The 26,698-nt window shown below is 36.7% G+C and overlaps 2 protein-coding genes across 3 annotated transcripts in view; both read right to left on the bottom strand.

The window, feature by feature from the left end:
* The window catches only part of TBC1D8B (TBC1 domain family member 8B), a 64,810-nt gene extending 56,652 nt beyond the window's left edge, over positions 1 to 8,158 (bottom strand). Inside the window, exon 1 of the mRNA XM_005594287.5 lies at positions 7,866 to 8,158. Within this exon, the coding sequence (XP_005594344.4) occupies positions 7,866 to 7,995 (130 nt within the window). The 5' untranslated portion in view covers positions 7,996 to 8,158. The remainder of the gene's footprint in view (positions 1 to 7,865) is intronic.
* A 5,889-nt stretch (positions 8,159 to 14,047) lies between these two features.
* The window catches only part of RNF128 (ring finger protein 128), a 99,798-nt gene continuing 87,147 nt past the window's right edge, over positions 14,048 to 26,698 (bottom strand). For both annotated transcript variants that reach the window (XM_005594285.5, XM_005594284.5), the window contains exons 3-7: positions 24,779 to 24,850; positions 21,737 to 21,819; positions 20,797 to 20,893; positions 19,821 to 19,989; positions 14,048 to 15,459 (exon numbers count right to left, since the gene is read on the bottom strand). In XM_005594285.5, the coding sequence (XP_005594342.3) occupies positions 15,326 to 15,459; positions 19,821 to 19,989; positions 20,797 to 20,893; positions 21,737 to 21,819; positions 24,779 to 24,850 (555 nt within the window). In that variant the 3' untranslated portion in view covers positions 14,048 to 15,325. The remainder of the gene's footprint in view (positions 15,460 to 19,820; positions 19,990 to 20,796; positions 20,894 to 21,736; positions 21,820 to 24,778; positions 24,851 to 26,698) is intronic.

The following is a 26,698-nucleotide window of genomic DNA, read 5'->3' as shown; positions in this document are numbered from 1 at the left end:
GGGAGCACACAGTGTGATCTGCCCTCTCTAGGGGTTGCCCTATGTTATTTTCTTTTTAATAACCCAAAATGTTAATTTATTTGGCTTATGAGTTGAAACACTTCTAGTGGATATCTGATAGATTACTGACTATTTGCCTAATTTTATCTTACTTAATTGTTCTGGCTCACAGCAGGATGGAATGTCTTGTGGAAATTTTTGTTATACATAGGCTATTTTATGTCCACTGAAAGAACAGTGGACACAAAAAACAAAGGTTTAATTCTTAGGTGCCTTTAATTCTCTATCTCAGGTTTTCCTCTGGTATAGATTAAGACATTGCTCTTCAATAACCTTTTTCTAGTCGCTAAGTGCATTATATATTAAGTCTCATATTTTCAACTTCACGTAAATGAATCTAGAATATTTGCTGTGTCCCCAACAACTGTTATCTTTTGCTTTTGCACTATCACATTATTCTTTCCACTTAGAACATCCCACCCCAACTTCTACCAAACCACCTCTCAGATATTGTTAGTGCTCATAGATAGATGATTTAATTTGAAAACACCCCAAACTGGTTTTTGGCAAGATGCTTCACAGATGCCACACTGGAACTTTGCCACCAGTACACCACCTATTATTAATCACTGCTTTTAGGAAATATTTGTATCTTTAATAGGACTTCAGATAAGCATACTTTACAAGACAGCTGGCCTTGGAAAATTGCTTTGGGGGTTTCCCTGCATTATGGAGATTTCTAAGCCAACAGAACAAGGCTGTTATTACTACTGACTACACTAGCAATTGTATTTGTTTGCTTACATATTTATCAACTGTCTGACCCATCACATTATAAACTCTGTAAGGGTTGGAACTATTTCTATCTTCTTTTATTTTATTTTATTTTTTTGAGATGGAGTCTCACTCTTGTCACCAAGGCTGGAGTACAGTGGCGTGATCTCGACTCACTGCAACCTCCACCTCGTGGGTTCAAGTGATTCTCCTGCCTCAGCCTCCCAAGTAACTGGGATTACAGGTGCGTGCCACCATGCCCAGCTAATTTTTGTATTTTTTGTAGAGATGGGGTTTCACCATGTTGGCCAGGCTGGTCTCGAACTCCTGACCTCAGGTGATCCACCTGCCTCGGCCTCCCAAAGCGCTGGGATTACAGGCGTGAGCCACTGCACCCGGCCAGAACTATTCCTGTCTTAGTCACCATTGTATACTCAACACCCACGACAAGGGCCAGCTACCACCCTATTTCTCTGTTTCCCTTCACAGAAAAACTCCTAGAAAAAATTATATGTATTCACTCTGTTCCCAAATACTTGTTTGGCTCATATACTCTAGTACCACCAGTCTCTGCTCATAGGTCACCCTAAAAGGCCTTCTCAGAGTAGTTTCTCTAATATACCAATCTCCTTCCCTCTCTATCATGATACCTTACTTTATTTTTCTTCATATTGCTTATCAGCACCAGTCATATAATATATTATTTGTTTATTTGTCTCCCCCAACTGCACAGTATTAGCCCCATGAGAGTAGGGACTTTGTTTTTTTTTTCATTGCTTTATCTCCAGCACTTAAAACAGTGCTTGGTTTTTAAAAGGCACTCAGTAAATATCTGTTGAATTAAAGTATTGTATACCATCACATTTAGGATTTACTCTTACCTTTTGTGGTTACATAGCAGTAGCAAAAGGTGGAAAACTGGGCAAACGTTCTATCATAAAGGCAATATAAAATCTGTCATAGCTGTAGAGCAATGTGGCAAACACTGTTATGCCTTTTACTTTTTAAAATATTTTTTATCTCACTATATTGCCTAGGCTGGCCTCAAACTCCTGGACTCAAGCAATCCTCCACCCCACTCCAGCCTCCTAAGTAGCTGGGACTACAGGTGTGCACCACCACGCCTGACTGCTTTTTATTTTTTATTTTTAGCTTACCTTATAGCCATAAGCCTTCCACAATTGTTCACAAACAGCATGAGTTTTCACTAGTTGAATAATTATTTCTTTTTTAAGTATTGTTTTGAAAAATACCACTAAGGTAACCAGTGTTATATGTACTCTTTATCACCACTCAGCAAGACAAGTGACGCTGATATCTGTGGAAGCACTGTTTGAGAACTTCTAGGTTTTGGGCGATGAGACATCAAAAGGAAATGATGTCCTGATAAGTTATTCTAATTATTGTACATTATTCTGATTATAAACCATAAATGCATAATCACTATCATGCCCAAATTCTTCAATTAGTAACTATCAGTGTTTTGTTTCTGTAGTGACATCATTGCATATCAGATATAATCCATGTTACCACTCCAAATCAATTTATATATTCAACATGGGGAAAGTAATTACTAGGGAAAAGGGCATAAATATATAGCCCCCTTTGGTCTTCAAGCCCAGAAAATGGCATTTTAACATCTCTCTCTTTCATTAATAGATAAATGTCAAGTATTTGTATAGTTGCTCACAAGTTTCAAAACTCATTTGACTCACATAAAAAATGCTGTGAGGTAGAGAAGACAAGTTTTATCCCCATTTTACAGATGAGGAAACTAAGCCTTTATAAAATAATTATAGCTGAATAGAGACATAAAACTATCAAAAAATCAAGGAAGATAAAAGAAGCAGGGTTAACGGGGCAAGTGGAATCACTGAACTTGGTGGTATATTCATATATTTGTGGATGTTGGCTTGTAGTTGGTTTATTTATTTTTTATTATTATTATTTTGGAGATGTAGTCTCTCTGTGTCACCCAGGCTGGAATGCAACAGCACCATCTTGGCTCACTGCAGCCTCCACCTCCTGGGTTCAAGTGATTCTCCTGCCTTAGCCTCACCAGTAGCTGGGACTACAGGCACCCACCACCAAACCCGGCTAATTTTTATATTTTTAGTAGGAACAGGGTTTCAACATGTTGGCCAGGTTGGTTTCAAACTCCTGACCTCAAATGATCCACCTGCCTTGGCCTTCCAAAGTATTGGGATTACGGGCGTGAGCCACCATGCCCAGCCTGGTTTATTTATTTTTTATTTTTATTTTTTAATCCCATAGGACAATACCTAGGGAGGGCAAATCACACTGTATTCCTCTCCCTCCCTGGAACATTTTGTTCTCTGAAATCAAGTAAAAAATTACCTTTAAAGACCTTTTGAATAAGAAAGGGCAGCCTTGCAGGAGATTTTGAGATATAAAGGATGGTCAATGTCATGACTTTTCAGTCTTTTTTTTTTTTTTTTTTTCATTAGAATGAAATCTACTTGGTAGCAAATATTAGTTTTCTACTTAGGTATGCAGTCAATAATCTTTCCACTACTTTTTTAAAAAAAGGTGAGGGGTAACACTGATCATCCTTCATTACTCAAAACCTCCTACAAAATTGCTCTTTCTCATTCAGAGGTCTTTAAAAGTAATTTTTAACTTGATTTCACAGGGACCAAGATGTTCCAGAAAGGGATGGGAGCACATAGTGTGATCTGTCCCCTCTAGGGGTTGCCCCATGGGATTTTCTTTTTAATAAGCCAAAATGTTAACTTATTAATTTTGTGTATATGTGTGTGTGTGTGTGTGTGTGTGTGCGCGCGCGCATATGTGTGTGTGTGTGTGTGTGTGTGTGTATGGCGGGCGGTAGATCTTTCCTTACCTTAAATGAAATGTCATGCTTACCATTTGGGCACCTTCGTCTCAGTAAACAGGTACTTAGAAGGCCAAAATTTGTTATCATGAAATGCGGGGATATTTTGCTAATAAATATCTAAGGCGAACATTTTCAGAGTTGGACTCCTTGAGTCTGGGGTAAGGAAATAGGGGAAAGAAGCTTTATATTTTCAAGGGATGGTCATTAAGAGGTTTTTATAAGGCTACCTTATTGTTTATTATGTATGTGTTTATGACAAATTGTTTATACAGTGATTTGCGAAGTCTATGTAAATATAAAATGAAAAGCTTATTTCAAACATTATCATATTCTGGTTTTTACAGATGATTTAATTTCAAAGTAATGGTACCAAGACGAAAAGGGAAATAAACAGAATATCTAAAAATTCTCCATTTTAATAAGTTTTACTTCCTAGTTTTATTCTATACCACACAAAAAAGGTCTACTGAGGGAGCTTATCAATCTAACACCCAAGAACCTGCTTACACTATTCAGATATGGAAAATTCAAAAGTAAAATACTCTTTAAAAACTACCTATATGAAGGCTTCCTGATTGGCAGACCTTCCTAAATCCCATATACTAGAGTACTTAGTAGAACGTAGCCCCATAGCTCCATTCATGTAGTAGTTCCCATCTGCCAAGCAAAGCAAATTGATTTGTGCTTAATAAGACAAATATTCATAAGTTAGTTTTAACTCTATATAAAACCAGGTGCTAAATGTAGGTGCCACAGAAGAGTCGTTATTAGCTGGGAGAAGCAAGAGATAACATAAGGGGACCGTAAAATCCAGAAGAGTAAATTATTTCTCTAAATGAAGGAAAATCGCTTTATCTATAAAACAGCTTATGCATAACAAAAATTTCCACAAGATATTCCATCCTGCTGTGAGCCAGAACAATTAAGTAAGATAAAGTTAGGCAAATGGTCAGTAATCTATCAGATATCCACTAGAAGTATTTCAAAAATTTAAGAGGTACCTCAGAATTCTAACTTCAAAACTCATCTCTTGTTTTAATAATCCTTGGGTTCTCTGTGGCTGCTATTCCATTATTAGAAAAAAAATGGAGTCAACTAACTTTATCAAGTCCACACTTAAAGTCACTACATTGCTGGTGATTACCGCCAACTATCATATGGCAAAGAAATGAAATCTTAAAGTATAACCATTAACATTTCTAGATGATCATTATCATTTCTTCATTAAACAAAATGCAAACTAATCTTTTAAAGGGATAGCACGTAACACTGGATTTTAGCAAACAAAATGCACAGAGGCAAACTTATGCTGGCACACAGTTAAGCTCCTGTGAGAGCTAATCCAAATGTGGATTTGTGTTAAAGCACAACAAAGCTTTTGGCTTCATGATTTTAAGTAAGAATACTGTAATTGAGCAGTCAGGAAAATCAGCACACACTTTTGCTCTGGACAAAAAAGAACCAAATGAACCTTAAAAGCACCTCTTTGTTCCTTTCTGATCCATTTTGTTTAATTTACATGGAATTACAGTGGTAGCTCTCATGTGGTAATTTCAAGCACCTTGTCAATACCACAGGTAAAATAATCATGAAGAGATATAAACTGACCACTAAATGAATGGGGATATCACTAGTCACAACATATATATGTGGTAGAAATCTTAGTTTATTTCTTCAGACAAATTCCTCTTATTCTAGACTATGGGAACTAGTAAATGGAGTGGGCAGGATAGAGGTAAACTAGTGCAGTTGGTCCACGCTTTAAGAAGAAAGCATGTCAAGCTGGGTGAGGTGGCTCATTCCTGTAATCCCAATCCCAGTCATTTGGGAGACCAAGGTGGGAGGATCCTAAGGCCAGGAGCTCAAGACCGTGCCTGGGCAACACAGCCTGTCTCTTAAAAAAAAAAAAAAATTAAATTACCCAGGTTTAGTGGCTTGTACCTGAAGTCCTAGCTACCCCAGAGGCTGAGGTGGGAAGATCACTTGAGCCTAGGAGTTCCACGCTGCTGTCAGCTATAATCACGTCTCTATCACTGCCCTCCAGCCTGGGCGACAGAGTGAGAGACCCTGCCTCAAAAAAAAAAAAAAAAAAAAAGCATGTCAAATGAAAAAATCAAACACAGAAAACAAGGAGTGATTGTTTAAAGGAAACTTGCAACAAGTTTAAAAACCATGTAATACTACATTACAGTGATTACATTTTCAAGAATTTGATTTACCTACTTAAAGGAGCACAGTTTTATTATGAGGAACAAAAATAAATTATAAGACTATTCCTGAGGCTGTAACACAGGATATAAAATCTATTTTTTTTTTTTTTTTTTGAGAAGAGTCTCCCTCTGTTGTCCAGGCTGGAGTGCAGTGGCCCTGTAGCCTTGATCTCCCAGGCTCAAGCCATCCTCTCACTTCCGTCTCTCCAGTAGCTGGGGCCACATGGCCGGCTAATTTTAGTCTTTTTTGTAGAGATGGGTTTTGTCATGTTGTCCAGGCTGGTCTTGAACTCCTGGTCTCAAGCGATCCACCTGCCTCAGCCTCCCAAAGTGCTGGAATTACAGGCCTAAACCACCATGCCCAGGCTGAAATATATTTTAAATATTTCCTAAACTATTCTCAATGGACTCAAGAGAATAATTTATGTCACTGGGTAATTATGAACATCAATTCTAAAATTTTGATCTGAAAAATATCTGCATCTACTAAATGGAAAGACTCTTCTGTAAAATAGCACTTGTAATTTTTAAAAATTAGAAAATGACAAAATGTCACATTTAACAGGGCAATTTTTGTTGCCATATCTTCAAGAGGGCCTTTTTAGAAGTTGGGTAAGATTAATAGGTCTAGCAAAATTTTAAAAAATGTCCTGTAGAACCTCAGAATTCTTTGCACCCTGGGAGTGGCTTGAAAACGAAATAACAGCATATGTTTATCACCATCTTAACGACATACATTGATTTGTTGCCATTATTTTTCGTTTGATCCTCTCAACTTTGTGAGATAGGCACCATTTTCCAAGAGAGAAAAAGCAAGGTCATCTCCTCCATGAATTATAACTTGCCTAGTTTACTAGTTGGTCTTCTTTTTCCCTTAGCCCATCCCACCCTTCTTATCCAGATTATAAGCACTGCAAAGCCAAGGAACTGAATCTTGTGAACCTTGTGGCACACAGTAGGTGCTTAAGGTTGAGTAAATGAAAGAATTTGAGGAATGTCATCCAACAAGTAAGAGAGTAGGATGGGACTAAAATGCAGTCCCATCTTTTGGGGACTCTTGGAAGGAAAGGACTCTTCCCTCTTTCCATTACATCACGCTGCCTGGTCCACCACTTCAAGGTCACAATACCAAATTAGAGATTGATTAGAAAAAGAGCTCTTGTTTTCCCAACGTCCAAAACTTTAAATGTCCCTACCCAAGATGAGTGGTCTCAAAATAACATTCTTTGGAAACTTTAAATATTTGGCCAAAAAAACAGTTTTTAAGAATTGGGGTCAGGGTGGGTTAGACAGGAAGAGTTAAACTCTTACCGTCTGGCTTACAATCACAGCTTTGAATGAAGGGGCAGCACCAGACACTCAAGAGATTAATTTATTACGACATTGTTAACAGACTTTGAGAGGGAATCCCAAAGATTTAAAACTTGGAGACAAAGTAAAAGATGCTAAATTGGGAGAGGTCAGCAATTCTGAGCCTAACCCTCCACCTCCCCTGACTCCAGTTCTCCCTCCTCCCTAATCTTTCTTTTGATGTCTATTTCTCAGGATGTGATGGGGCGCCTCCCTTTCTCCGAACCATCCCCGCGTCCCCACTCCATCCCATCCCCCATACACTTAAACTCCCCAGGGTGCTGATGATCAGTATGGGCTCTGTGAGAAAAGTTAAGTTCACAACTGCGAACTGGCCCCTGTCACCAGCCTAAATGCGACCTGTCTAGGTCTAACACTCGTCATCAGTCCCCCTCCCCCCATGGGAAGCGACAAGGTAGGTGCCCGTTTCTTCCTTGGCCTCAGAAAGAACCGCGCTCCTCCCTTCACCTGTCCCAACCAAAGAGCAACTCGTCGTCCAGTGAGACATTCTCAGGACTTGGAGGTGGTGGCGGAAAGGTGGTGTCGGGAAAAGAACCCCAGTCCCTCCGCCCACGATTTAGGATAGGGAAACCGGTACGAGTAACTGTTGTCCTCGCCACCTTTTAAGTAACAGCGAAGACAGCCCAGAGGCAGGTAGGGTGGCCACAGCTTACCTGTGAGCCCCCCTCCGCCTTCCTCCCCGTAGCCCCGACGCCGCTGCAGCACGAAGTAGTCGTTGGACCTTTCCATCAGCCACAGCTTCAGCGCATTTTTCAGAAGCACTTCCTCAGGCTTCAGCCACATCGCGAACTTTGTGCCCCCCGGGAGCAGTGACCTAGATGCCCTCCTCGCCTCACCCTCAACCCGTCTCTTCCCCTCTGCTTCTCCTCCTACCAAATCTTCCTCAGGCGACAGCAGCTCAGGTTCAGGTTTTCCACGCTTCCCCCAACCCTCCCTTCTCTCCCACGTAGGCATAGAGATTGCCAATTCCCTCCCACAGCGCTACCGCCAGACTGGGAAATAGTCCCGCTTCTTTACCTCTTGGGAGTTGTAGTTTCCTACGCGCTTTTCTGTGCTCACGCAACTGGAACATGGGACTACGCTTCCCACAATACACTGGGGTGAGAATGGGTGGGGGTGCTTTCAAAGCGGGTCCCAGCCACCAGTTAAGTGTGTTTTACCTATCTGAAGTTTAAAGCGTTTTTTTGGTTCAAATAAGTGAGTTCCAGGTGTAAAGGTGTTGCTTCTTTTTATCGTTTTACAGCCGAAGGCATTAAACTGTAGAAAACAAAGTTTCTGGAATTTTGGAATATCGGCTCATTCCAGGAAGCAGCAGTAGCAACAACTAACACTTAATGAGTTCTCACAATAAACTCAGGCGATCTCACGTAATCCTCACAGCAGTCTTGCGAAGTAGACATTCGTCCCCGCTTTGCACATTAATAAAGGAAAGCACTGTCGGGTGAGGGAACTTATCCAAGGTCACACAGTCAGTGATACAATTCCTTCTCTAAATCCAAAATTCATGCCTAGATTAAGCTCTTTTTGGTTGTATAGGAAGAACATAACATTTCCAGAAGCCACGCATTTTCTTCACTCCGTGCACCCCTCTTTTCCTTCACTGTCGCCCCTATCTGCTTATTAAACTACTGTAATGAACCACAGAAAATCTCTTGTCCAACTTCCTATTTTGGAACCTAAACAATTTATGAGCATTTTTTTTTTCTTTCTTAAACTCTTAAGAAAAAAAAAATCCCTTTGGGAGCAACCTTTACCTCTTTGTATCTTGGCAATGACGCGCAGCGGTTTGAACACTAAGGTGAATGAGGTCAGTAATTTGCATGATATCGCTGTGAGGAAATATTTGAGAGATGTTTTTATTTATTGCAATAACTAAGTCCACCGGAATTAAAGAGTGCACTAAAAGTGAAAACAAGTTTAGAGGGAGGAAGGAGTTGGGAGGCAATGTATAAGCAAGGGGCTCTTGGCAAGCTGTTTTGAGAACACAGCCTCAAAGCCATGTGGATTAAAAAAAAAAAAAAAAAAAAAAATGGGGTGGGGCACACGCAGATGCCAAGCCAAGGAACTCTGCCCTGGAGGAGCGTCTCTGGGGTAACCTTCCAAGATGTGAGCCATCTCGAGTGAGACAGGCGTGTGCTCCAAGCAGGGATTTTTCTTGTGAATGAGAAAAGGGGCAATCTGGGATTCTCTTCTACTAAATGGCAGTAAGTAGTCCCAAGGCAGCTATCTGGACAGTTTGGAAAGAGATAATCCTTTCGGAGTCCAGACTGTAATGTATCTTTGGGAAAAGTCTTCGCAATTTGAATGTGTACTAAGGGAGGTAATTTCTTCTTCTCTTCCTGGAGAAAGATCAGTAAATGTAACAAACGTTGAGAGATGTCTTCCATTCTTTTTTACTTTTCCTTCCTCTTTTTACTTCCTTCCCCATCAAACCACATTCTTTTCCAATAACCTTAAAGGTTACAGTGTGTCAAAGGCTATCCAGAACTGGATGGTTTTTCTACCTGTTTACTCTGCAACTTCATCCAGGTATTCCCACATGCTCCCTGTTACAGGATCAGGCCCACTTTTGGCTTACAGCAGGGCATTTAGAGAGCTCCAACTTTTGTAAGTAAACATTTCACCGATTATGTAAACATTTTTTTCTAATTAAATTGCTTATGTGATCTAAATTTTTGGCTTGATCATAACTTATTTCACACCCTTGCAAATAAAAGTATTTTCCTAGAAGCACCTTAAAAAACAGAGCGTGCCACTCTATTCAATGTCAATATAAATTGGGGAAGGAGGACTGGGATTGCACACTGCATTGCTGGTACTGTACTGGTGCTGTACTGGTTCTGTATATGTATTATGTCATTTAATTTTCATTAATAAGCTTACACATTTTTACATGCTTACTTTACGAATGAAGGAAAGGAGGCTCAGAGAAGTAATTTGCTTAAGATCATATAGCTAAATAAACGGCAAAGCTGGAATTTGAACCTAGATTTGTCTGATTACAAACCATGACAGTATATTGCTTATGCATATGGTCCATAGTTACTTCAAATACAACATGTTCAAAGCCAAACTTATTTTTCCAATATTCCCCCTGGTTGATGTTTCTCCTACTAGGTTTCCTAGTTCAAAGGCCACTGATTACCAAAACACTGAAGGTAAGAACTTGGTCGGTCAGTCCATTGGTCCGTCAGTCTCTCTCTCTCTGTCTCTCTCTCTCTTTCACACGCACACACACAAACACACACTCCTCTACTTCTTTTTCTATGGCTTTAGATTAGCCTCACAACACTTTCCTGCCATATGATAATATAGCTTCCCAACTCATCTGTCTGCTTCCATTCTTGTTTTCTGACTTATCCAAGCCACATATTAACAGACCCAATAATACACCATGTAGAGATAAATAATACCTCATTTTTCTGAAGATCAGTTTTTCAGCTGACTCAGCCTTCTAAGAGCCTCAAACACCTATAAGAAAAGGTATTTGGAAACCCCAAATAGCAATTCCAAACTCTGAGCTATGGAAAGACTGGAGCTGTCACTCAGGATTTTACTGGCTTTTTTGAAAGGAATATCACTAGCTTACCTTATACTTTTTTGCAGTCTGCAGCTAGTTTAGAAGCAGTAAGATTCAAAACAGGTGGACTACTGCTACAGGAGAGCCATTTAAAGCTTTGCTACTGAAAGTGTGGACCCCAGACCAGCAACATTTGCATCACCCTGGAGCTTGCTAGAAATTCCGAATCTCATACTTCCTTCTACACCTGCTGAACTGGAATGTGCATTTAAACAAGATCCCCAAGTAACTTGTAGGCATATTAACGTTTTAGGTGCACTGATTTAAAGCAAATTAGGTATTTGAAAATCAAACTCTACAACAAATTGGGGGTACTCATATTTCTATTAAGACCCACATAGATATCTTCTTAAAAAATAGGCTATTAATGAATTTTAGATCACTGAATTGCTTTAAAAAAAATTTTTTTTTATTATTATACTTTAAGTTCTAGGGTACATGTGCATAACGTGCAGGTTTGTTACATATGTATACTTGTGCCATGTTGCTGTGCTGCACCCATCAACTCGTCAGCACCCATCAACTTGTCATTTACATCAGGTATAACTCCCAATGCAATCCCTTCCCCCTTTTTAAAAAGGTTTATGACAGGGGCCGGGTGCGGTGGCTCGCGACTGTAATCCCCGCATTTTGGGAGGTTGAAAAGCGGGTGGATTGCTTGAGCTCAGGAGTTTGAGACCAGTTTGAGGAACATGCCAAGAGAACATGCCTGTCTCTACAAAAAGTACAAAAATTAGCCTGGCATGGTGATGCGTGCTTGTAGTCCCAGCTACTTGCTAGGCTGAGGTGGAAGGATTGCTTGAGCCTGGGAGGCACAGGTTGCAGTGAGCCGAGATTGCACCACTGCACTCCAGCCTGGGTGACAGAGTGAGACCCTGTTACCCCCTCCAAAAATAATGTTTATAACAGCACAGGACCATTTAGTTTTCTAAGGCTGTGGTTTAGATGTGGGATATCAGTTGGTATTACAAGTAGAAGGGGAAATTGCCACTAACCTTCCATGCTAAATCCTATTTATCTATACTACTCTCTTAACTATCAGTCTAGGTATGCCTATTAATGTACCACATTAATGAGACTGTTGATGTAGAAAAAGGTTGAGAACTAGTGGATAGTGTTTCTCAGACATTTCACATTAGCTCTGACGGTAGAGGATAATGAACATTTATCTCTGGAGGTCAAAGTGTCCATCATAATAATGAATTTCTTTTAAGTCTCGTGTAGTATATTTATTTAAATTTTATATTGTTCAATGTTTAAAAATATAAAAAATTAACTACAAACGAAAGCAATGAACAAGGTAAATAACTCAAAATTTGTTACAGCCTAAGGTGATAACATTTTTCCAGACATTTTAGAACTTAAATGTTTCATAAGTGAACAGAAACTAGATGTAGGTGGGGGAAGGAATCTTCCTAGCATTCCAATTGTATCTCTAAATATATTTTTACTGATTGACTTGGGAACCATGTATATTCTTATTTATAAGATAACACAACCTGGGTTCCATTAAACTTACAAATAAACTGTGAAAACCCTTCTTAAGTTGGAGACTCCATAGACATACGAATGTTACTGCCACTGTTAAAAAACACCAGCTTATATTTTTACTATGATGTGAGAGTGTAGCATCAAGTCTGATGCTCAAGCTAAAGAATATCAAACGATAATAACAGGAAGAAAATTCACAAGTGTTATGGAATTTCTCACCTTGGTTTATAACCAAGAGAATCTAAAACATATATCTACACAAATACTTGTATGTGAATGTGCATAGCAGCATTATCCATCCATAATGGCCAAAAAGAATAGTCCAAGGGTTCATTAATTGTTGAATGGATAGCCACAAGTGGTATATCCATACAATAGAATATTGCTCAGCAAGGAAAATGAAATACTGATATATGCTACAACATGGAGGAACCTTGAAAACATTATGCTAAGGGGAAGAAGCCAGTCACAAAAGGCCATATAATGTATGATTCCATTTATATGAAATGTCCACAATAGACAAATCTATAGAGACAGAAAGCAGATTGGTGTTAGTGTGGGGCTGGGAATGGGAGGGGGAACTGACTGTAAATGGGCATGAGGGGATGTTTTGGGGTGATGGAATGTTCTAAAACTGGATTGTGGTAATAGTTGTACATATCTACACATTTGCTAAACATATTCCAATGATATATTTACAACGGGTAGATTATACTCCAGTACAACATTTAAAAATTTAAAAAACACTTAAAAATGCTCCAAAAGAAGTCCCACAAAACTTGAAAAAAGGTTAACTCTCTAAGATTATATGGCAAGAATATAGGCATCACACATCCACCCCTGTCCCCGGCATATCGTCACATAAGACACATGTACCTGGTTTGATAATCATAGTGCTGAGGCGTTCCAGGCATCTGTGTATTCTTAACATGCTTGACAAAAGAAAGATGCACTTAATTCATTAACAGCATACTGACAATCACACTGCCAAAGAGAAGGCTGAAGAAACACTTTAAGGTAATAAAAGCTCCTATGTCATTGATAGCATGAAGATGGACTGGCATCAAGGTCTATTTTAATGTTATATTATTACTGGTCAACCTCTTTTTACCTTGCTGACATTTAACAATAACTCCTGGTAAGTTGAATGATACTACAATGGTATCCATTCCTCTCTATGTAATATGTAAATATATCATACTAAAGTTTTAGTGTTTATTGATCAAATAGATAAATGACCATTTACATCCAACCATTTTCTTACCTCCCAAATCCAGACATATTATATGAGAAAAGTTAGTGTATGGACAGTGATAAGGTTTGGATATTTGTTCCTTCCAAATCTCATGTTGAAATGTGATTCTCAGTGTTGGGGGTGAGGCCTAGTGGGGGCGATTGGATCATGGGGGTGGATCTCTCATGAATGATTTAGTATCATCCCCTTGGTGATAAGTGAGTTCTCACTCAGTTCATGCAAGATCTGCTTGTTTAAGAGTCTGGGACATCTTGCTTCTCTCTGTCTTCCTCCTGCTCTTGCCATGTCGTGTGTTTCCTTCCACTTAACCTTCACATCATGATTGTAAACTTCCTGAGGCCCTTACCAGAAGTGGAGCAGATGTTGGCCCCATGCTTACTATACAGCTTACAAAACCATGAGCCAGTTAATCCTGTTTTCTTTATATATTACCCAGTCTCAGGTATTCCTTTATAGTGACACAAGAAACATCCTAATACAGACAGTTAAACTAACACCAGACACAAACGTTTATTGGAATATTTTATTTACATTTTATATTTAAAGAGAATCAATACAAATCTGGACATATTTACAGCATTTCAAATCAGCGTACAAGAATGCAATGGTTTCATCCATTCAGCAAACAAAAATACATGTCTGTTTTATTTTTGCCTAAATTCTGCTAGAATTTGAACAAAATTCTAAAACAAAAGATAAGCCACACAGAGTACAAATAAAGTGCATTTTTAAATAGCTCTATTTAACTTTGGTGGATGAAGCTTCAAACTTTGTATTAAGGCACCTGGAATTCTCCCCTGCTTCTTTTTCAAACACCAGGAAAATGCATTCACAAAATTTATAGTTACATGGACAGAATTTTAGTTTATCTAATGTAATTTTAGCCCATTTAGGTCAAACATAAACTCAATTTGCAAAGTAACATTGTTTGGAAAACATTTTCAACAGACTAATTTTACAGAACATTTTTTTCTGTAGACTAATTCATGCACAAAGACCAATATTAGTGTTACTTACTCTGTCATTACCATTTTCAAACAGTATGATGATTCATATACTGTGCTTTTGAAAAATCCCACAAGTTTGAGAAATAGTTACACAGTATTTTTATAAGGAACCTTTTTGTCTAATCTTGTGTCAAGTTGATGTCACTAATATACCAATCAATTCAGTTCATAATCTCTGATAAACTATGGTTGACACTCACATGAAGTACATTCAGCCTAATTTTAAAAACAAGAAAAAGTTAAAATGAATATTTTGCTTTAATCTTGTTCTGTTAACTTAAAGTAGCTTAAATAGACATTTCAAGAAGAACTAGCCTAAGTTTGCACTGCTTTTTACATTACAATTCCAGATCAATATAAGCACCTGGAGAAAAACCCTGACACATATAGCCCAAGCTAAAGTAGTAGTATTTTTCATTAAGATACTATCATAAAATAAAGTGATTACAGCTACTCCACATTTTAAAAGCAACATGTTTTTTATAAGAAAATTCTTATAAATGAAAAACATGACTTCTTGAAGACAGTTTTGAATGTCTAAAAATGTTGCTATCACTATTGAGAGGAAACTTGCCTATGAAAAACATTATAATGAGTTTGTGGAAAAAAGTTAACAGGTTAAATATTTTAAGCCATTTAACTATAGCATAATATTAGTCATCTCTGCACTTTCAGTATCACTCTTATTTTATTAAATTTATCCAGTTTATTAATAGAAACTAGGCCCTGATTGGCAGTTCTGTTATTACTAACGGTTCAAGTTTTCTATTGACACAGACTTTAAGATTTAATTTCTCGAACAGCAGTCTCTTGATCAGGAGTTTCATCTTCTTCAAAAGTTGGGTTGTCAACATGAGGAACAACATCCACTGACACAGAATTTGCTTCATGGTTTACCAGCTGTAGATTTTCATCTAAAAAAGAAATAGCAATTTTAGGATGATTTTGCCCCTCTCTTCTTTTAAGACAAAATTCATCATTTAGTTCCAAGAAGTCTTTCTTATTTAATTTCATCATACTCTGATTATCATACTCATTCCCTGTACCTTTAATAATTATATGATTTATGCTATATCTTACATAAAGCATATATGGCATTATTATATTGATTTATAATTGCCCCTTTTTTGATTCACATACATGGGTTTATTTCTACCCAGATTATAGCCTCCTTAAGAGCAAAAATTATGTCTTCTACTTCTTCCTTACCTTAAATATAACAAGCTGTTAAATCTGGCTATACATTTTTTAAGTGTCCAAACCTGGGAACTTAAAAAAATTACCAATGCTTCTTCATACACATAAATATAGATAGATAGATTTAAAAAATCAACCAGGAAGTTGGAAGGATGCCCAAAATTGAATACAAACAGTAATAAATGAACTTAATTGTATTATAAATGAAATACATAACCATGTGAAGAGCACAGGGAAGAAAACAACTAAACTTAAATAACATTGGAAAACAGTATTTTGACTCTAACCTGTAAGGCTAAAAACAAAAAGAACTGTACACTAGTTACTGACATTGTTTTACACAGGGGTATGTGTTAGCAACGCTGAAACTATTTTATGTATATTCTATAATTGAACAAATAAGTAAAAATACTGTGGATAAAAAGAGTCTTTCTCCTTTCACTGTCGGAGAAAGGAGTTACAAATAAATAAAGGGAGAGGCCAGAATGAACCCTGTGGTGTTGGATTGGAATCAGACGTATTAGTAGGGTCATTGTTTTTCAGATAAATAGATGAAATGACAGATAGAGAAATAATGTATATGTATGTGTATATTTGTGAGAGTAAATATATATATTTTCTAGTCTTGTTCACAAAAAGGGCCAATAGCAATGACACCCCAGTAGCAATAAACATGCCTGTTGCTCAGATTCTGGTTTTGAAATACCATTATCCAGTAAAAGGCCTCCTGAAGAAGTGGCTGATTCTAGGGCTAGGACAGGGAAAGTACAAGGTTAACCTAGATTTTAGCCTAGGGACCAGCAAACTCCAGCCTACCCGCCATAGCTAAAAGTGTTTATCATGGTTGTAAAAGGTTGTAAAACAAACCAACGAAAACAAAAAATAAGAGTATGAAAATGAAGACTTACGGCCTTCAAAGCCTAACATATTTACTATGTGGCCCCTTACAGAAAAAGTTGGCTAATCCCAGACCTAGAACACCTTGTGTTACCAGAAAGTAAGAAAGTTGAAAGAACACAGAAATCAACTTGAACAAGTTCCCAATGACCAAATCTAGGATGATATGAGCAAGGGATAAACGATGAGAATGATATTATAGAATGAAAGAAACATCTAGGATCCTATAGTATAATAAATAAATAATTGAATAAATAAATGGAGGAGAAGGAATAGTTCTTCCTTACATTAGAAGTTTAATCAATAAATGTACAAAGAATGATGGAAACAGAAAATCACCATTTGGTAAATACTTCAGCAATAATTACTGCAAGCAAGAAGCATCAATGACTGCTAAAAGTAGTGGGTAGAAGTATGATGAGAACCAGGACATTTGTGTAGTCTCCAAGTATCTCTCTATAAGATATTTAATAATTACAAAGGGAAAAATAGTAACTTTAAAGGGAAAAACCTGGCAGACACCACCTTAACCAAGTGGGCAAAGTTTGAATCATCAGTAATAAGACACCAACATCATGTGCTTCCTGGAATGATATGGGGGCACTGAAAGGGGCACAACATCAGTTCTGTAGTATTCTTGACAAAAATGGACAATAAATTTAATCACTCGGAAACAGCAGACTTGCCCAAATTGAGGGACACTCTAGAAAATAACTGACCAGTAATCTTCAGAAGCATCAAGGTCGTGAAAGACAAAGAACGAAGAAGTGTCACAGATTGGAGACTAAGACACATGACAATTAAATGCAATGTGGGATCCTGGGACAGAAAAAGGACAGTAGTGGGCCAACTGGTGAAATTTGAGTCAAGTTTATAGTTTTGATAATAACATTTTATCAGCAAATTTCCTGGTTTTGATAATTGTATATGGTTACATAAGATGTTAACATTTGGAGAAGCTGGGCAAAGGGTATATGGGCATTTTTTGTATTATTTTTGAAATGTTTTTGTCAGTCAGTCTGAAATCATTTCAAAAGTAAAATAAAAAATACCTGTGCCCAGGCCCTGCACCTCATGTTAAATCACAGTTGCTCTGAGGTACAGCCCAAACATCAGCAAAGTTTAAAATCTCTCCAGGTGATTTTCATATACAGCCGGGATTGACAGTAGGGCCCTTATTCAATGGTTCTCAAAATGTGGTCCCTGGACTAGTAGCATCAGTATCACCTGGGAACCTGTTAGAAATGAAAATTCCTAGGCATCACTCAAGACCCACTGAGTCAGAAACTCTGATGGTGACCTCTCTGTTTTAACAAGCCTTCCAGGTGACTCAATGAATAGTTTGAAAACCAGTGCTCTAATAGAACTTAGCCCAATGATGTGACACACAACATGAACTATGTGTATTTACAAAGTTATGCAAATCAACTATCACCATAAGAATCAATGGCTAATACAAAAGATGAAAGATTCTTAAACTAGTAATATGTAATCCCAGACAAAATGAAATCTGGTTTAAGTGGTCATTCATTCAACACAAATTTGAGTATCTACTATGTGCTAGGTGCTAGATAGACAATAGCGAATATAAGACACTGTTCTTACCCAAAGGAACTTTAGAAGTTTTAATACAATTCAGTGTAGTAAGTGCAATGATTGAAGTTCTATGGAAGCCAACAGCAGGGCCATCACATCTAGTCAAGAGAGGCTTCTCAAAGAGGTGTCAGTCTTAAAGGAGAAACAGGAGTTATACTGGGCTCCCCTAATTTCTTGGGTAAGGAAGAATGGAAAGAATAGGCAAAGAGAAGATAGTGGCTGAAACTATGACTGTGGAATTAAGGTTGGAAATTAGGGGACAGAGTTGAGAACACAGATGTTTAATCAATAGGAAGGGGAAGTGGGAAGAATTTGGGATATCCTTAGTTTCTGTTTTGGGGCACTTGGGTGAGTATTACTATTATCCAAATTAAGAATACAGGAGGAGGAACATGGATCGCTATTTCATTTGCTTTTCAAATCTCTGCAAAATCTATTGTGCTTACCTCTTCCCCCATCCCATCCCTACCCACAGAAGAACAGAACACAAAAAGAGTAGATTGGAATGTTGTTTTTTAAAAGACTAGCAATAAATTATCTTGTACACTCTCTTTTATCTTTACTGAATTCTATTACTACACAATTATGAGAGTACAAGATCATCTGGAGCAATCAGACAATGATTCTCTATTATAGGTAGAATAATCCACCCATTATTAAGATACTTATAACTAGTTTATATTCAAGGGAAGATATATACAAGAAATACAAAGTTAGCCTCTGCATGGTTATATTCATTGTGTTATCTTCAGAAGTGGTATCTATGGCACTGATAAGCCTATGAGGACAAAGGTTTATATCATAGGAAGCTGAAAGTTTCATAAGTCATCTTGACAATCAGTTTTTGTTTTACTTTTATGCTAGAATTAAATCATCTCAAAACGAGGATTGTTGAGAGAAGACTTTCAAACCAACAAAAACATGGAAAAGATTGAGGTTAAAGGGAAAATAATTTTTACAGGGGTTTTATCTTTATAGGGAAAAACAGAACTCCCTAAAATTTCTCATTTGGCATAAAATTACTAAGTTGCAATATGAATTCATATGAATTTTGAAAATGATATATTCAATTTTAGTTTCTAACAGTTTGTTCATTTCATGGTAAATAGTCAACAGGTGGCAGCACATACCATTCTTAAACAGTTTCCTATTTGCAAAACATGGTTTCTGGAGAAGCTGGGCATAAATCAAGCTTTTGTAAATTGAATTCTATTTTATCATTTCAGAATTCCTTTATCTTAACTTCTGCTTTATCTGCAATGAACAATGGCTTCTAAAGTTTAAAGTTTCTCCTTACCCTCTGTAAATAGTTAATAAGCCAAGATTTAAATGCATCAGAGAGAAGCGTTCCAATAAATCTTTCTTCTGTAAATAATCCCCACTCTGATGCATTTCATCTATTTCAAATACATTTGAATATATGAATATTAAGGTAGGGGTGCATCCTTCATGGCATTATCTTAAGCAGAAAAAACTTGGATCATGATAATGGCTGAATAGAACAAACGCTAAAAAGCAAGAGTACTATACAGGCATATGATCCACAATGAATTGTAGTGCACTCATTAACCTTTAGTATGCTTACTTGTTGACTGCACGTGTTCCTCCAGAGGTGGTTCATCTGCTCCCTGTACTGAAGCATATCCAGATGATGCGGTCTCGCTGCGATTATCCTCTTCATGGGAGGAGGCACTATTGGATGTTTCATTGGATACAGGGACTTGTAAGGACACTGATCCATCTTCAACATCCACCTTTAAAGAGCATTTGAAAAAATTAAAAGCCTTTCAGTGTACACGCTTTACCTCGACATATCACTTCAAAGTTTCTTTATAGGTGACTCATTGCAGCAATATTTCTTAACCTTTTAAACCTATGATCCCTTTTGATGGTCACGGGTCTCTTGTTTGCCCCAGTCAAAATACAGTAACTGGGTCCACCAATGGGGTGAAAGATGCTATAGGCAGAGTGTACTCTCATCTGATATGTTCATTTGAGTGATCCCAGCACTTCATAAAATAATGCTGGGTACAAGTTAGGCCCTAAAAAGTCATGCTGTTCCCTATGGAACTTGAGAATCACTGTCATCTATGTATCGTCCCATGTCAAGATCTGAGCTTGATTTTATGTTGTATCTTGAAAATAGGCCTTTTTTTCATTTACCAAATATAAAATTATAATTTAGTATTTATTATGCTTTCTCAAATTATGTCTGCTTATTTAACTCCAAGTTTGGTCATTATGCAACATTAAAAGATTACAAAAATAGAAAGAGGGATGCCAAGTTGGTGGTTTACATGGTTATCATTTCAAATTCTGACCAAATAATTGAGTGTATTTGGAAAGAGGGAGGAAGAAGGAAAATGGAGATGGCCCAAGATGGCACCTTATTGTCTATATGATATAAATATAGATATATGATATGATATATGATATAAATGGTTTTAGGTATAAACTGTAAGTATGGCATATTACATAGCTAAAAAATAAGGATGTTATTTTGTTGTTTTCCCCAAAGCCCAGGCATATATTCTTCATATAAATAACATATTAATGTTTACCTCAATTCCCAAAGCTTTGAGTATGTCACATTTGCACATGGGGCAAGTCCTGTGTTCTAAGAGCCATGGGTCAACACATGTCTTATGGAAAATATGGCTAATGCAGAAAAAAACATAATTATCAGTTGTGAAGTAGCAACACTTTGCCTAATATACATTAACAGATTACTTAGTGTAATTTTTAGTCTTTGAATGGATGCCTTTTCTTTTAAACACACTATTCATACAATGAAGGAGCCACAGAAACAAAATTTGGAAATTCCATAATATAGTACTTTTAAATGTAAAAGCCTCACTACTCTAGCTCCAAAAAAAATATTTTCAGTACTCATTTGAAAATGGCTAGGATGCTACCTGACCTAAGACTTTGTTCATTATTTCAAATCTTAAACAGTTATAATTCCCTAACTGATAAATGGTACAGTCATTCTCAATAATATAGTCCAATATAGTATTGAGTACAACAACACTGTACTGATGCTTTAGGCAATGTGATATGTTCCAAGAGCATCACTATTGTATTAAATAGCTAAGAGAAGGAGTGTTAAGAACAACCTTCAGGAGAGGGATAATTTATAAAACTAAGGAATGAACACTTCCAAATAGATGCTCATGAGTTGATTTCATTTTATTTTTTTCTCGATGGATTAGAATACATTTAAAAAAATATATATATATATAGTGCTGGCTAGGTTCTCAGTTTTCTATGGAATTAGTTTAGAACAAATTGAACCAGATTACAGTTAGACTTATACCAATTTCAGTAGTATTAATAAATGAATGAACATAAAAATAAACCATTCTATATTTAAATGAAAATAAGTTAAAAATAAACATTTTTAACATTAATGTGGAAATATTCAAAATAGTTTTCTTCCATCACAATCATTTTTGTGAGTCAGCTATTTTTATTGAAGATACAGAAGAAAATCAAACTTACTTGCAGGTTAAGATGCGTATCAAATCATTTGGTTTATACAATTCAATGCACACAGCACAACTGTCTCCATCAGGGCCAATTTCCTACAAGCAAGTAGTTATTGTTACTCTGACAGATAAGAAAAAATATATTAAACTGCAGAAGAAGATCAGAACATATATGTACTTAACCAGCCTAAATTCCTATAAAAGGAGGAGCATTATATCACCGAATGGTTATGTAACTGTAAAGTTCCCAAAGGTGATTTAAAATTATCCAGACTTTAAAAAGGTAAAAGAATAAAGTGAAACAAAAGGGGAAAAGAACCAAGTGAAACAAAAGGGGAAAAGAACCAAGAGAAACATGTAGCACTGACTTAAACTATTTTTCCTGATTTTAGAATTCATAAAATACCATTTGTACAAGTTCTATAACTTTTCTCATTAAAAAAAATTAAGGTATAATTCATATACAGTAAAATTCACCCTTTTAATGTACAGTTCTGCACGTTTTGAAAAATATATAGTCACCTAATCCTTATCACAATCAAGATACAGAATAGTGCTATTACTCCCAACAAACTCCTCCAAACTCTTTGTAGTTATCCTTTCCTCTCATCCCCACCTTCTGGCAACCACTGATCTGTTTTTATAGTTTTGGCTTTCCCAGAATATCATATAAATGGAATCATGCATTATCTAGCTTTTGAGTTTGGATTTTTTAAACTTAGCATAATGCATTTGAGATTCATCCATAATGCTGTATGTATCAGTGGGGTTCCCATCACACTTTTATTGCTAAATAGTATTCCATGATATGTATGTACCACAGTTTATCCATTCACCAGTTGAGCAATATTTGGCTTTTTTCCAGTATTTGACAATTATGAATAAAGCTGCTATGAACAGTTGTGTTTTTATGTGAACATAGATTTTTTTCTCCCTTTAGAGTAAATATCTAGTAGTGAGATTGCTAGGTGTTATGGTAAGTGTATTTTCAACTTCAGAAGGAACTGCCAAACATTTTCAAATTGGCTATACATTTTGCATTCTTACCAGCAAATGAATGAGAGTACCAGTTGTTCCAAATCTTGACCAGCTCTTGGTATTTTCAGTTGTATGTATTTTAGCCATTCTAATGAATGTACAATGGTATTTCATTGTGGCCTTAATTTGTATTTCTTTAATTATTAATGATGTTGAACATCTTTTGTGTGCTTATTTGCCATTCATATTTTTTTGGTGGATTGTCTGTTTTGCTTGCCAGTTTTCTGTTAGGTTGTTTGTATTCTTACTGTTACATTTTGAGAGTTCTTTATATTCTAGGTACTGCTCTTTAACAGACATACGATTTGTAAATACTTTCTCCCAGTCTGTACCTTATCTTTTCCTTCTTCTAACAGTTCCTTTCAAAGAACAGAAATTCATTATTATTATTATTATTATTCTTTAAGTTCTAGGGTACATGTGCATAACGTGCAGGTTTGTTACATATGTATACTTGTGCCATGTTGGTGTGCTGCACCCATCAACTCGTCAGTACCCACAACTCGTCATTTACAACAGGTATAACTCCCAATTTTGACAAGGCCAAATGTACCATTTTTTTTTCTTTTTTGGACTTGTTTTTGGAGTTATATCTAAGAAATATTTGTCACCCAAGTCATGAAAATATTTTTCTTTAAAGTTTTCTTCTAAAAATTTCATAGTTCTAGGTTTTATGTTAAGGTCTATGATCTATTGAAATAATGCTTACATAGGGTATGAAGAATGGATTTAAGTTCTTTTTTGTCTGTTTGCTTGTTTTTTGCTTAAGGATATCCAATCACTGCATATGGATATCCAACAACTGGCTATCCTCCTGAAAAGGCTATCCTTTCTTCATTGAATTGCTTTTGCACTTTTATGGAAAGTCAATCGACCATATATGTGTGGGTTTATTTCTGGACTCTCTCTTCTGTTCCGTTGATCTATAAATCTATCCTTTTTCCAATACAACACTATCTTGACTGCTGTGACTTTAAAATAATTCTGCAAATCAGGTAGTATGAATCATCCAAAGTTGTTCTTTATCAAAATTGTTTTGTTTATTCTAGTTCTTTTGCATTTTCATCTAAGCTTAGAATCAGGCTGTCAATTTCTATCAAAGATTTATACTAGGATTTTTATTGAAACTACATCAAATCCATAAATCAGTTTGGTGGGGAACCGACATCTTAACAACAGCAAGTCTTCTGACCCATGAACATGGTATATGTTTCCATTTATTTAGATCTTTTTTGATTTCTCTCTTTCATTAGTGTTTTACAGTTTCATGGCTTTGGTAAGATTAAAAATGGTGTATTATTTCCATAAGTTCTATAGCTATTTTTGAAATACATGTTTTACCCATCAATAGTAGTTTTCAACTATCCTAAATCTGAAAATACATATTCAAGCAAAGTTACACTAAAGTATTGTATTAGTTTCCTGTAGTTGCAGTAACAAATTATCATAATTCAGTGGCTTAAAACAACACAAGTTTATTCTCTTACTGTTCTGGAAATCAGAAGTCTATAATCAAGGCATTGGCAATACTGTGCTCTTTCTGGAGTCAGCAGGGGAGAATCCCTCTCCTTACCTTTCCCAGCTTCTAGAGAGTGTCTGCATCCCTTACCACCTAGCCCCTTCCTTGTATCACCCCAACCTCTTGCTTCCACTGTCACATCCCTTACTGTACTGTGGTCAAATCTCCCTCTCTCTCCCTCTTATAAGGACATCACAATTATATTTTGAATCTACCTGGATAATCCAGGATAATCTCCCCATCTCATGACCCTTAACTTAATCATATCTGCAAAGTCCTTTTTGCCATATAAGGTAATATTCACAGGTTCAAGGGAATAGATATCTTAGATATCTTTGGGGGGGCATTATTCAGCCTACCTCCAGAATCAAATACATATAAAAAGTCAATAAGGTTCATAAATGACAATAAAAGCATACTTAGGAAGAACATTTAGCCTGAACAATGGCTTGGTAGCACTGCTTTAAAACAAGTAGCATTTAAAAGTCATGAATGTACCTTGTCTCCTTGTTTCAGTGTGCGTAGTTGAAGCCTTCCAATAGCTTTTTTAGCATCTGCCTTTAATTGCCTCTGTAAAAAAAACAGCAGGTATTAGAAAAACTATTTTTTAAAAGAAGTATGATGAAAAAGATAGAGAGGATCAATAAATATTTATCAGGTAAAAGTCAATATACAAACGAATTTTAAAAGATAAAACTTAATTATCCATAATAAATGTCCCATTTACCTAATATCAGGCAGGATTTTCCAAGTTACTGAGACTTTTCACTTACTATGTTTCCCTACTTTCTTAAACAATACTGTTGGGACCATAATGGTAAAAATACATTTCCCCCACCCCTAATGGATTCAAATGCTATTAATTTTCAAAGCAATCTTCCTATTTGTAAGCTCAGAGGACATTAACATGCATTTTTTCCAATTTCCTTTTTGAATCATGTCTTGTTTGGTGGAAAGTGCATAGGATTTGGATTCAAATGGTTCAAAATCTGACTTTGTCACTTACTCAATGAATAACCCAGCACAAGTCATTTAATTATTTGAGCTTGTTTATTTATCTATAAAATGAGGGTAGTACCAACCTTTACACTGTTTGGTATTAAGAAAAATATTGGTGTTTATAGCCACGATTGCTTTGTGAAGAAGATTGATTCTGAGAGTGGTCACCTTTTATTGTTTCACTGAGCATATATCTAGATGTGTCTGGATATGCAAAAGCAAGCCACAGGCTCATTTATGGAATAAAAACTAAAACATTATGCATAATTGAGTCAGAAGTGAAGTTGCGGTGTGGGAAGAATCTCCCAGGTGAGGGAAAGACTATAAAGAGAGTCTATATAGTCCAATAACATTGTCCCTCTAGGTGGGGTGAACCAGCCAGAGGAAAAAATCCCAGGTGATATTTGTTAAGATATTTGGCATCAATTTGAAGTTATTGGTGATGCTGCAAATACTTCATTCCCCTTCACTAAAGTCTACTACATACACGAATGCCTCAAGTGAATATAATACACATATGAATTGAAGTAGAGGCTAAGTATAACACTTGGCAGATGCTGTGTTGATATGGTGAATATTTGTCCCCTCCATATCTCATTGAAGTGTGACCCCCAATGTTGGAGGTGGGGCATGGTGGGAGGTATTTGGGTCATGGAGGAGGATCCCTCATAAAGGGCTTAATGCCGTCCTTATGGTAATGAGTGAGTTCTCAGTTCACGCTGGTTGTTTAAAAGAGCCTGGCATCTGCTCCCTCTCTCTCACCCTGTGACACACGTGCTCCCTCCTTTCCTTTTTTCCATGATAGGTAGCTTCCTGAAGCTTTCATCAGAAGCTGAGGTTGGCACCAAGCTTCTTATATAGCCTGCAGAACCATGAGGCAAATCAACTTCTTTTTTTAAATAAATTACCCAACCTCAGGTATTCCTTTACAGCAACACAAACCTGACTAATACACGTGTGGAATATAACAGTAGCATGTGCAGGATGGCAAGATAAGTGATCTTTCTATTTTGAACTGTAAAATGAACATACTTAGAAATTCGGCAAAAAGTAGGCCCCCAGAACCAGAGATCATTGTAAGAATGTAAGCAGCTTCCTTCCTATATGTACCCCCATCTCCAGCTGACATTTATGTTACATGAAAATTAGAGATAACATAAGTATTTAGTATAATGTCTGGCATATAGCAGACACTCAAGAAAATGTTTATTACATAAAATGTAAACTACCATTCATCAATAAGCATAACAGGTACTTGCCAACATATATTTGCTACAAATGCTACAAATGCTACAAGTATTTGTAGCAAATATATTTTGGAAGGTAGGAATCCATAAGTATCAGTATGTGAGAAATCTCCTTGATGTTCAAATCTGTCTCCTATGTAAGATATCATTTTGTGAAAGATTTTAACTTAAT

The sequence above is a fragment of the Macaca fascicularis genome, chromosome X, assembly GCF_037993035.2.
Source record: "Macaca fascicularis isolate 582-1 chromosome X, T2T-MFA8v1.1".
Taxonomy (NCBI): Eukaryota; Metazoa; Chordata; class Mammalia; order Primates; family Cercopithecidae; genus Macaca; species Macaca fascicularis.
Note: the sequence above shows the minus strand (reverse complement) of the source record. Positions and strands in the feature narration are given on the sequence as shown.